This window comes from Cavia porcellus, unplaced genomic scaffold, assembly GCF_034190915.1.
Source record: "Cavia porcellus strain 051 isolate PalLab524CR breed Dunkin Hartley unplaced genomic scaffold, mCavPor4.1 scaffold_27, whole genome shotgun sequence".
Classification (NCBI taxonomy): domain Eukaryota; kingdom Metazoa; phylum Chordata; class Mammalia; order Rodentia; family Caviidae; genus Cavia; species Cavia porcellus.
The window spans coordinates 46,539,278-46,551,367 of NW_026947510.1; the positions used below are offsets into that span (position 1 = coordinate 46,539,278).

The following is a 12,090-nucleotide window of genomic DNA, read 5'->3' on the forward strand; positions in this document are numbered from 1 at the left end:
TGAGAAAGAAAATAAAATAATACACAATTTAAGTCATCAATTAAAATAAACACAAAATTTTATAACTTTATTAAATACTATTAAATAATATCTACTTTGGCTCTAGTTTCGTCCAACACTTTTCAGAACTATAATTGCCACATCTTTAGGGTACTGTCAATCAAGCAAAATCAGGGCAAGAGGGATACTAAAGTGGAAAACAAAAGCAAATTGACATTGTGCATGACATGCAGGTAATATTCGTTTAAAATAAACATGTAAGTGAAACAAAATATTATCCATAACAATACCTATGGTGCCTTCATAGTTCTCAGACTCCATGGTCAAGAAGCTGTTTACTTTCTTCACTGCGCCCATCTGGACCTCTAAGTCCGCCAAGTTCCTCACAACCCAATTCAAATAGTTGGTTATCTGTGCCAGGTGACAAAAAATGAGCACATTTAGAGTCAGAAGAAGTGCTAGGCATAGTGGCACATGCCTGTAGTCCCAGCACTATGGAGGCTGAGGAAGGAGGATTGCCATGAGTTCAAGGTCAGCCTGGGCTACATAGCAAGTTCAGAGCCAGCCTGAACTGCATAGAGACCCTGTGTCAAAAAAATAAATAAATAAAAAATAAGGTCAGCACCCTTTGTGGACTGCGGGAGAGGAGAACAAAATGCCAACAAAAAGCCAAGCCCTCCCTCTGAGTTGGCATCATGTGCAGGTCACTTGGAGGAGAACCAGACACCAGCCCCTTCAGGCACATGAACTAGGAGACAAGAGCCAAGGTCCCTCCCTTCCCCCATAAGCTACCAGCTGCTTCTGAGAAACACAGGCTGAAATGATAGCTATTGAGTTAAAATACAATTTAATGCTCGTTCACTGACTTTGCAAGTCTGACCATCTATTCAGAGGATGGCAATACCCAATGTAGCATACATGAAGGATCTCCTTCTGAAGGTGGTAGCAATTATTAATTCCCTATTATCTTGTTTTGAAGTCCTGTATCATTTTCACTGTTTTTTTTTTAGTTGGGTTTTATTCTGTTTTGTCTCATATGATTTTATTATATATGATGGCAGGGCCAGTGAGTTCAAAGATAACAAGATATATGATGGTAGCCAGTTTGAATGTACTATTATCGTATTTTGAAGTCTTTTATCGCATTCATTTTTTTTTTAGTTCTGTTCTATTCTATTTTGCTTGATTTTTACTATGTCTGAAGTTATGGGCAGCTATTTTGAAGCCAACAAGAGTCATTATGGGAACCATTGTTCATTTCCTATTGTCTTGCTTTGAAGTCCTGTATCACTTACATTGTTTTGTTTTGATTGGCTTTAGTCTGTTTCATTTTGCTTGGTTTTATTATCTTTAAAGTAAAAATTACAAAGTAAAGAAATGAAATAAAATCAGAGGAAGCAATTTTCATAATCACTGTATACTTGAGAATAAGATGGCTTAGACAGTTAGCATTTCATTATGTGGCATAATTCACAAATGCTTCAGATTGTCAGAGACCAGGGAAAATGTCATGAGCTGTGTTGGCCAAGGCGTTCACTCTCCTGCCAGGCTTCTCTCATGGCACAGTTTTGTGAACTTTCCCCTGATATTCCTGGGATAGTTAGATGTACTTCTATTTGGATTCATTCATATTAAATTTTACTGTTGCCAAGTGGATTGTGAACACCTCAGGCTGGAGATCTCAGGGAGGGCTTTAAACTGTGGGATTTGGGAAATTTTTAACAACTGTCTTAGAAGGTCAAAAATGAATCGAAGGTATCCTAAAATATAAAATTTGGGGCTGAATCTACTATTCTCAAGATGATATCTAGTCATACATTCAGACATTTCTAGCATCCGTGGGAGTGGATAGCAAGTTTCTTCAACACTGCACGGAAAGAGTATGATTCTCTTTTTTTCCTTTTTAAATATTTTTGTTACTACACGTTTATGGTACATAACAAACTCATCCATTGGGGAAGTTTTCATCATACTTACCGTAAGTGCATACAGAAGCCCCAAACCCACCAATCCAGAGTTGGACGATCCACTAATGGAGGCAATAGATGCGGTGAGGACGATGCAAGCTCCCAGATAATCCTGGAAGGGTTAGAAGATTATTCTCAACGTCTTAAAGCAGAGAGCTCAAGCAATCTAAGAGAGGTGGTCACCAAGGAAATACACATCATTCCTCATGTGCCCTGACAAGCTTTAGAGGAAGGATGGATACTTCAGGCATGGAATAATAACATCTTACAATAGCATAGTTGGTATGTAAGGGATGCCACAGTCTCATAATATACAAAAGGTACTGGTTCAGAAGTTAAATCTGATCCACAACCAGGATCAGATGTTGGGTTTGCTTTTTATTTATTTTTTTTTAATTTGTATTGCATTATGTTGGCAACCAAGCAATTCTTTTTGGCCCTGCTTTGCCAGCATAGATTTCATGTGCACTTACGTCAGGATTGCAATAGCTCCTGTGTGCAGGTCCTTGTAAAAAGTGCCTCTGATTAACTTGATGGGATCTGTATCTGAACTTTTTGTCAACTATCTATGCTCAGAGTCTGTAGGACAAAAGATCTGTAGATTTCATGTAAATAAGAAGAAAGGCTGTATTTGTTCATAAATTAGTAGAATTCCCATGTCTTTGAGTGTCTGAATTTTCCATGGCCCAATGATAAACTCTGTTGCAAAATTTGAAAAATTTATGGAGGCCAATTTCGATTCCACTGAAAGACAAAGGGACATCTGTTTATTTCCTAACATCTTTGTCTTTTCTCATTCCTCAACCTTCTTAGGTATTGGTCCGTCATATTCTTGGAAAAAGAAAGTCTAGAAATGCTTGTGCTGATGTGTCAAATGTCACAGAAAGCAGGTAAAATTTTATACATGAGTCGTCTAGAGTTATTGCAAGTGTCCTCCAATTAGTGAAATCCTTCTCTAGTTAGCTGTACTTTTGGTCCCTCACCACAAAAGATCTACCAACTGAGTGATAAGAAGCAATAGCAGTAATGGAATATTTAATGCACAAAAGTTAAAGAATTAAGTTTCTGCAGTCATAGGTACACTGCTGTTTCAAAGATGAAGCTACTGGAAAACAATGATTCTCAATCTTGCAATGAGAATCTGAATTCAAATGCCATTTTTTGATGATTACTAGCTAGTGAGCTCAGGCAAACAATTAAAATCATTCCAAGTCTCATTTTTTTTCTTTGAAAAATAGAAATAATACCTAATTCTCAGAGATTTTGAAAGGAATAAATACCTGAAGAACAAGTTAGATCTCCCCATTCCCTGTATCAGAATGTTTTCTCCTGGATGATTTCCAAAGGATTGAACGAACTTTATAGATGTTTATAAATCATAGAACATCAACGGTCAAAACAGGCGCTGACATAATTCTATATTGATTCCCATGATCATTACAAGGACTAACAAATCAAGTAGAGTTAATCTCTTGCCACAATACATTCCACAGAGGTAATAAATGTTTCTTTGATTGCTTATTTAATGGATCCATTGTTAACACATTCCAATCAGAGAGTTTTTCCTCTTGCTTCCTTTATTGGAAGCAATAACTGCATGTCTGCATGGCCAATCAATCTGGATTATTCTTTTATGCTATCATGCTCCTGAATACTCCTAAAACATTCAAGCATCCTGATTTTTTTCTTTTCAACTCTTCCTGCAAAGTTCAGACTTACAAAATTATTATACTTTTGTGATTTACATATTTTTTCCTTTAAAAAGACGCATAAAAAGTTTTGACGATAAATTGCAGAAAGTAAATTACTACTTTACTTTAGAAGATACATCCAGCAGTGTCCCCAGCAGTATACAAACAAAATGTGTCGTTGACCTATTGAGAAATTTGTAAGGGCAAGGTGTGCCTTAAGGGTTCTACAAGAAACCTTTTTATTAACTTTTATTCTCTGCTTACCATCTTTTAACTTCTTTGGAAAGAAAAGACTTAAGTGTTCAACATTCTTTAAAAATTTAAGCCAACTCATGACTTCCCTGTTTAGAATTACTGATGCCTTCCTACTGTACCCATAATAAATTCAAACTCTGATGAATTACAAGGCTTTATATGACTTAAAGTGCTAATTCTACACTGTGTCTATTCTGACCTTCACTTCTTCACTCTGCTGTAATCCCATTGGCTGCTTTTCTATTCAGGGGAACTCTAGTGATGGCTTAAAACGTTTGCCCACACCTGGCCCCCTGGTACCTGGCTCCTTCTCATGGGTTAGGAATCAACTCACACACCACCTCCTTGGAAAAACTATCCTTTCTTGGTGCCTCACCCAGCCCTGGAACAGTTCTCTGTCCCATTGCCCTGTTTCATTTTCCTCAAAGAATTTAGAAATATCCAAAATGATCTTATTGGCTTATTTAAGTGTTCCTTATTTATCCTTAGTAGAACCTAAATTCCATACGGACAGGATCTTTGAATATTTGCTAATATCATCTCCAGCAGAAAGAATAATGTTAAGAACATTGTAAAAGTTCATTGACTCTTTATGGAATAAGTGAGTAAATTCACTGCTTCATAAAACATGTACTGAGTTTTTCTATGAGTTAAATATCTTCTGAATTAGGATGTCAAGTGACCTTGTTTTAAAGATGTGATTCCCTATGAAGGTCTTTTCTATATTTTAAAAGTTAAATATGGAGTACCAAAAAAAAAAAAAAAAAGGTAAATACAGAAAGATACTAGAAAGGAGCACACTTGTTAAAGTTGAAAGTCTAGCACTATGTTTTATGACCTTTTTATCCCCTTCTTAGACCTGTGATAGTACAGTGCCCTACAAACCTTCTATCAGGCAGATGTAGTAGGAAGTCTTTGATCACTCTTTCTTTTTTTTCTTTTATGGAGCCAGAAAGCAAACCTGACACCTTGCATATGCTAGGCAAGTATTTACTCACTGAGCCACACCCACGATTGGTTCTTTGCTTGTTTAGAGTGAAAAACACTTCACCTGTTGGTGAGTTCAGACGTGGACTGTGCTGTTAGGACGTGAAGGCTGGTCAGATATGGTGGGTCACTAGGGGCATGATCTAGAAGGGCTCCTCCTCTGTCTCCCGAGCTGCCATGGACTGAGCAACTTTCCCCCCACTATCCCCTTCTATCATTCTGTTTCTGCCTTGGAGCTGGCTGACCATGGACTAACACAGTGAGACAAAATGAACCTCTTCCCCTTTAAGTTGGGGGTGTTGGATTTTGTCCTTAGTGACAGGAAAGGAACTAAGATATAAACCACGAATTCCATTATCCATTTTCAAATGAATACTTTTAATTCCTCTTTCAATGGCAACCCTAGGTGCTCACAGCACCAATCTCAAAGCTGTGAAATTGCTGTGTTCTTTACAAGAGCAGATCAAAATAGGTCCAGAATAGACCAAGTCCTTATCTGAGATACTGAACCAGCAAAATAATCATTGGGTCTTAATAAAGAAAAATTAAGTAGTAGGCTTAACATAAATATGATAAAGGAGATACAAAACATTATTCATTTAGTTTCTCTGTCTCTCAACTTACTTTATTCCAGCAAAAATTTTCTCATTCTCTGTTGGGCTCCCAGATTCATGCGCTGCACAGAACTAAATAGTGCATTCAACTAAATGCCAATTTTAAGTTTCTTTTCCTGAATGAAAAGCGGTAATTTTCTGGTAACACATAGTCTTATCTTGGCAAAAGAGCCACAAGAGAAGTGAAAGCAGGTGAGGGAAGGACAGGGAGAAGGCTGATGAATGAGTTGTCATCAGTGTATACTTCCCGGGCCCCTTTTAAGGGCTGGATTTTCAAAATGACCCATGAAGTTTTCAATAGCGTCATTAGGCTACGGTATTAGTCCAGTAATTAACACATGCTTACTTGCATATGTAAAGGAAACATTATGGAGATAATGTTTTGGGAACTTCAGCAAAAACAAAGTATAGCTATTTTTGAGATACATTTTATAGTGAATTTTTTTTGATACCAGAAATTGAATTCACAACCTTGCGCTTGCCTGGCAGGTGCCATGCTGCTGAGCTATGTCCTGTATCCAGTAAAAATTTTAAGACATGAGCTCAATTTCAAAATTTACAATGTACTAAATTCAAACAGCTATCATAATGTGAATGCCAGTATGTTTGTTTACTGTCTGTAATGAAGTTATTTATTATAAAAAGTCTTTTATACTGTTCATTGAGAAGATGCTATTCCTGCTAGCTTTTTAAAATACTGACTAGTTACTTTCTGGCTCATTTCTGGATTATTACTGCTCCTCAAAAGTATGTTTTATAAGGAATTGAAAATCTGGGAAGACATTTGATCAGAACATTATCTTGATTTGCAAAAGGAGAAAGCTTTTTGTGCACAATATTTAATAAGAAATTTCATAGTGCAATCACTAAACTCCAATTAGCTTTCCTTAAAAGGTACCATAACATAGGAAAACACACAACATAAGCTTTCATCAGCTCCCCATTTTCCACATCCTTTACTGTTAATGTAATGAGCAAATGTAATGAGTTATGAAGTGACCACTTGGTTTTTCCACTTCTTCCCATTTCTCTAGAAATAATGTGAACAGCAAAAATGACTTATAGGCAACAAAGGAAGGAGAAGCTGATGGTCTGAGTAACTCGCGCTGAGCAGAGATGACTAACCTCACTGATCTAATTGGTGCAAACACCTGTCAAAATGAAATGGAGGAATGAGAGCTTCAGTTTAGAAAATAATCTTAAGTATATTAATTATCCGTCCCCAAAAGAGAGCCCAGCCACAGGGCATTTTATTTGGATAGTGTTAAACGACAACCTCTACTAATTTTATGAATTCAATATTTTCTCCCAGAATAAAAGCCTTTGATTCCCATATCAAAGAGAGAAGGCTCTTGTCAGATTTCTAGAGACGCAATGACATCTAAAACAGATTTGCACATAGTTGATAGAAACTGAACAACACACGAGTCCTTCCCTCCATGTATCCCTCAGGAATACCTGTCTAAAGTCCCACAGAGTATTAGGAAGAATATTCCACTATGGCCTCTAAAAGGAAAATACAAGGTCGTGGCACACCTATCCACAGCTGCTACCCTGGAGTTGTGAACACGCAAAAAGGCTCTGTGTTGTTTCCCTAAAAGCAGACTCTTGTGCAAGGTCACTCTGGAGACTCTTTTCACTTCAACATGTTGACTCTAAAGCAAGATTCCTCTGCCTCCCCCTCCTTCACTCTCTCTTTCCTTTTTTGGCTTCCCATGTGAATTTTCTTTTATTCTTTCACCGCACACCAAGAGAAAGCCTTGGAAAGACAGTCTCTAGATAGAGTTACACAATTTTTTTGTAAATGGAAACACAGATGCCAAAGAACTGGAATTGTTTAGTGCAGAGGGATGGAGAGAGAACACTGAGCCGAACTGAAGGACGTAAGCAGCATTCAAAGGTTAGACTGCAGGGACAAATCGCACACCATCGAGGCCCATTTCGCTTGGAACCCACGGGGAAAACAGGCTCCTCCGCTGCCAGAGCAAGCCGGGTGGCCACAGCGAGATCTTTTTCTTCCAGCCAAGCTATTTTATTCTTTTAGACTCTTGTCCTTTTCTAACGCATGTTATGGTTTTTATTTTTTTTTCCAATTCAAAATGAATATGAAATGAATATAGTAGGGAAGACTGAATTCCATGGGGGAAAACCTCCTTTCCCAGGGAAGAAGAGCACACTGTGACTGTGTTGACACTTACTTGACAGGAATAGGAAAAGAAAGAAGAGATATACATTTACAAAACAATAACAAGCAAACAAAAAAAGGTAACCAGCAAAAACTGGATGGGGCCCCAGACACCTTCCTAAATTCAACAAACTGGTTTTGCTCTGGTTTCTCTGTCTTCATTTTCCCTGGCATTTATTGGCCACAGCAGTGTCCTTCCTTCAGAAAGCTAGAACTGGGAGTGAACAGGAAAGAAAGAGGAAAACATCCACAGAAAGCTATGAAATCAGGTTTTTTTCTCCCCGCTTTTCCATTAAGGCTCTGCATTCCTGAATGATAGCTTTCAGACTCACCAAATCTGCACCAGGAAATCCTGTTCCTTTCTTCCAATCTGTGCCCAACACAGTGATCTTCCTTGCCCTACTTGGATTGTGTTTCTGGTCTGGTAACTCTAGGAATACTTGCTATAAGCATGTATTTATTTTGACTCACTGAGTAATATGATAAAAGATAGGGAAAGGACAGGGTTAAGCAAGGAAATAAAAGGTTTTACCACTTTTTTTTTTCAAATGACTTACAAAGCAGAATATGTTCAGCTGTGAGGTTTCAGAGACAGTTCACACCTCAGTCTCTGAGGTCCTGTAGCTCAACGTTCAGATTTCTGACACAAGATCCAGTTATTCTGAACTGAAAGCATGTATCCACCGATGCAGACATAGCCACAGAAGTGTGGTAGTAATGAGGTCAGGCGTGTGCATGCAGTAGGGAGAAAAGATTATTTCCCAATAGAAATCATCTTCTGCACCTATTCAGCACTCCTACTGTGGCATATGTGCTTGGAAATATACCTGGTTCTAATAAAAACTCTGTTTCTCAGAAGAGAATGAGGGTAAACCTGACCAACTAACCATCAGTCTGTGGGGTTGTCAAATGGGGTATTGTCACGGTGGCCCATGTCCACAGCCACATAACGAGATGTGTTAAATAGCAACAAACTATACACACAGGACTATATCTGACTTCTGTCAGCAGGTATGTCTAGAATGTTGCAGTAAATCAATGGAATTTCTTACCTTCATCAGAAACAACAGGAAAAGTCGCTTTAATTTTTGAAGGAGGTGTAGGGGGTGTCAAAACCGGGGAATGAACAGTCCTTTTTTGTACTAGTTTTTATTTGTACTTTATCTATTTATTATTATTATATCTTTTTTGAGACAGAGTCTTATGCAGTTCAGGCTGGCCTTGAGCTCACTGTGTAGCCCAGGCTGGTCTGGAACTCGCAGTGTTCCTCCTGCCTCAGCCTCCCAAGTGCTGGGATTACAGGCATGAGCCACCACACCTGGCCTGTACTAGTTTGTAAAGGAGCATTCTAGTAATGAAACTGCTTTAGCAAGTGTTGGAGGGATTGTAACATACTGTGAGCAAAGAGAGGGCAGAGCAGAAAATGTATTATAAAGTAGTGAAATGAATGATAGGCTTGGCCCTTCCCGTGTGGAATGCCAGGTTTTTCTTTAGCTTTCTACAGATGGAACTAGACTTCCTTTATATTCAGGTGAGTTCTACTGATTTTTCATGTGGGAGTTAAAGCATTATTGAACCTCAAATGCTTCGAGTTTGGCTGCTGTTTCTTTTTAACTTGTCCTGACCTTCCCTCTCTTGGCACATGAATAGCTCATCTTTTGGCCATGGGAGCTGAACATATGGTTTGTGTGAAGATTCTGGTTCACCACTTGTCCATGAACCTGACGGTAGGAAGTGCTGAAGAGTGAAAACAGGAGTCCTGGTCGGACACCCACCTCATATCCAAAGTAAACACACTTAAAAAGCACGCTTGTTCTTCAAGTTTATGTAAATCAGATGCTGGGATAACTACTACCATTTTCCCTTACGATTCTAGAACAGTCTTTCGTTAGCTTATCATTAATTCTATTATTCACCAACGATATTTTCCCTTAGAGAAAAACACCGATGTCAAAAGGTCACAAACAACAAGCAATATATGGAAGTATACTTCATTTGCCTTTCTATTACCTATAGTTCTGAGAAACTCTACCCTCCCACCCTCAGAGTTACATGGAGGAAGTTGCTTACCAGTAGCCAATGGTTCTTTTAAAAACTTGTGAAATATAATTGTGCAAGGCACTGAATAATTTCTCCATAGCAACTAATACATGGGAGACTTTATAAGTCAGTGAGAAATCACGATAGCTAAAGTTGACAGGTTGTCCCAGATTCCAAATCTACGTCTACCACCTGATTCCTCAGATTATAACCTGAGCACTTCTAACTCTAACTACTTTTATCATCTACCCTCAGGTTGTTGAGTTTTAAAAGAATCCCTGCATATGGTAAGAAAGCATAATCAGTCCAAATAAAGTACTTCCAATAGTCCAAAACTGGTATAACCATTTAAAAATTCCATTCAACTCATTGCTACCATCAGAGTAGCTTATTTACACCACTGATCTTACAGTCAGGGATGCCAAATATATTTCTTCCTTTCTAGACCTTCCATCACATTTTTCTCTTACTTCAAACTATAGGTGGTTAGCTTACAAATCACTTACCAGGACAAGTAGAATTTCCATTCATTTAATCATTCATCCACCCTTTTGAAAGACATGGTCGACGGCATTTGGCACTCAATATAAGAGGGCATTTATGTATTTTAAATGCTAATACCTCCAAGAAGCACATATTCATGTTCCTGTTCTAAGACTAGGAACTGGGACTCAAATTAATTTGCTACAAGAAGTCTGTGTAATACCAGAGCTTATGCTTGTTCCTCTGCATCATCCATGACTAAAGAAAGCAATAAACAATTAATCGTAGTTTTTTACATTTTGTGTTACCATGATGCTCTACTGGCTTAAAACATAGAAAATTGTCAAGTCTCCCGAGCCTGCCCAGCTCAGTGAAGGAAACTAGTATAGTTGGTCACTTGTCAAATTTGCTCTTAAAAAAAAAAAGGAAGTTATATAAATATTTGCCAATCCATTAACTTATGGAGTCTGGAGACTATAATGAACACAGAATGAATTTTTGCTTTTGGGGCTATTTGTCTTGCCATTAGTTAAAACATTATGACAAATTTCATCTGTAACATAAACAGAGCTGAGCTATTTTAAAGTCCAGAAAATGTGAGACTAAGGCTGCCTCCGTGGAAGACTAATTTTTACAACTGTCTGCCTCTCCACATCACGCCTCTTCTCTGTTTGGTTTCCATTTCGAAATCATGAGATGAACGTACCGTCCTGACCTCTAGCCATCTGTTGGCAGCTGAGAGAAATAAGTAGGCAATGTTGTTCGTGTCTGTCAGTTCCAGCATACGTTGCTTAAATCTGGTTTCATGCCTGCAGAAAACAAAAATATTATGATGTTAGCTGCACAACCGGAGAAGTAATAAAAACCAGCCACACTTACTACCACACAATTTACTCAACAAAGTGACAAAGTAATGGGATAGAGTGATTGGTAACTAGATTCCTACTTCAAATGTAGACCAGCTGCTGGAGCTTTGAGCAGTTCTAGTGAACTTGGTGAGGTTGAGGGTGTGCTCCTCTTTCACACCCCTACTAGGGAAAAGAGTCTCTCTGATGACAAATTCTTATTAAAGACCATTACATAAATGTCCACATACTGTGGCTATGAAAACAAAGCATGACCTATGTTGCAAGGGTCCTACAAAAACCACTACGAGTTCTAGGCAAGTAAGATATATTCCAATTTCTTTTAATGACATTTATTGTGCATTTTCAAATGGTATGATTAAGAGTTGGGTAAGAAATACTGGGGCAAGAGAAACATAGGAAACGATGCATTTGTAACAGGTGAATAGATACTTCAAAAATTTTGTGTTGCCTGGTGTTCCTGGGAATCAAAAAGGGAAAATGGGATGGTAGAAGAGGAGGACAGGGAGTCTCACGGATGGTATACGTTCTTATTAGTAAGATGTATACACACCATTGTTTCGAGCTTTCTGTAGGAATGGTCATTTCACAAAAAAGATCTTGGTCTGTGGTTCTAAAGAGGATACCTGGGAATATGTATCTAAATGTGTCTATCACATCTAATGTGTGATACACACATTTTAGATATAAATCCCTGATAGCTTAAGTTCATTCTTGATACTCAATATAATCTATATCCTACTTTATAAATGAAATTGCCTATTTGAACATGTAAGTTACTGTCACAGAGACCCAAGCTACATGGTTAAGAAAATCTATTCTGAATTACAAAAATAGTCTCTTTTCATTTTGCAATTATTTTCCCTGAATAACAGAAACAATGGAAAGTTGGAAAGTAACTGGCTTGAAAGTTGGGGAAATGCCAAATCAAATGTGGTTTACTCACTCACTGCAATCACGGCTTGTCTTATATAACCCATCTTATGGGTTATTTTGCAAGGA

At 38.0% G+C, this 12,090-nt stretch overlaps 1 protein-coding gene across 7 annotated transcripts in view; it reads right to left on the reverse strand.

Annotated features, from left to right (window-relative positions):
• Positions 1 to 12,090, reverse strand: part of Abcc9 (ATP binding cassette subfamily C member 9) — a 127,999-nt gene that overhangs the window by 18,784 nt on the left and 97,125 nt on the right. For all 7 annotated transcript variants that reach the window (XM_063238341.1, XM_063238345.1, XM_063238339.1 and 4 more), the window contains 3 exons: positions 10,929 to 11,031; positions 1,978 to 2,079; positions 291 to 411 (listed from right to left, as the gene is read on the reverse strand). In XM_063238341.1, the coding sequence (XP_063094411.1) occupies positions 291 to 411; positions 1,978 to 2,079; positions 10,929 to 11,031 (326 nt within the window). The remainder of the gene's footprint in view (positions 1 to 290; positions 412 to 1,977; positions 2,080 to 10,928; positions 11,032 to 12,090) is intronic.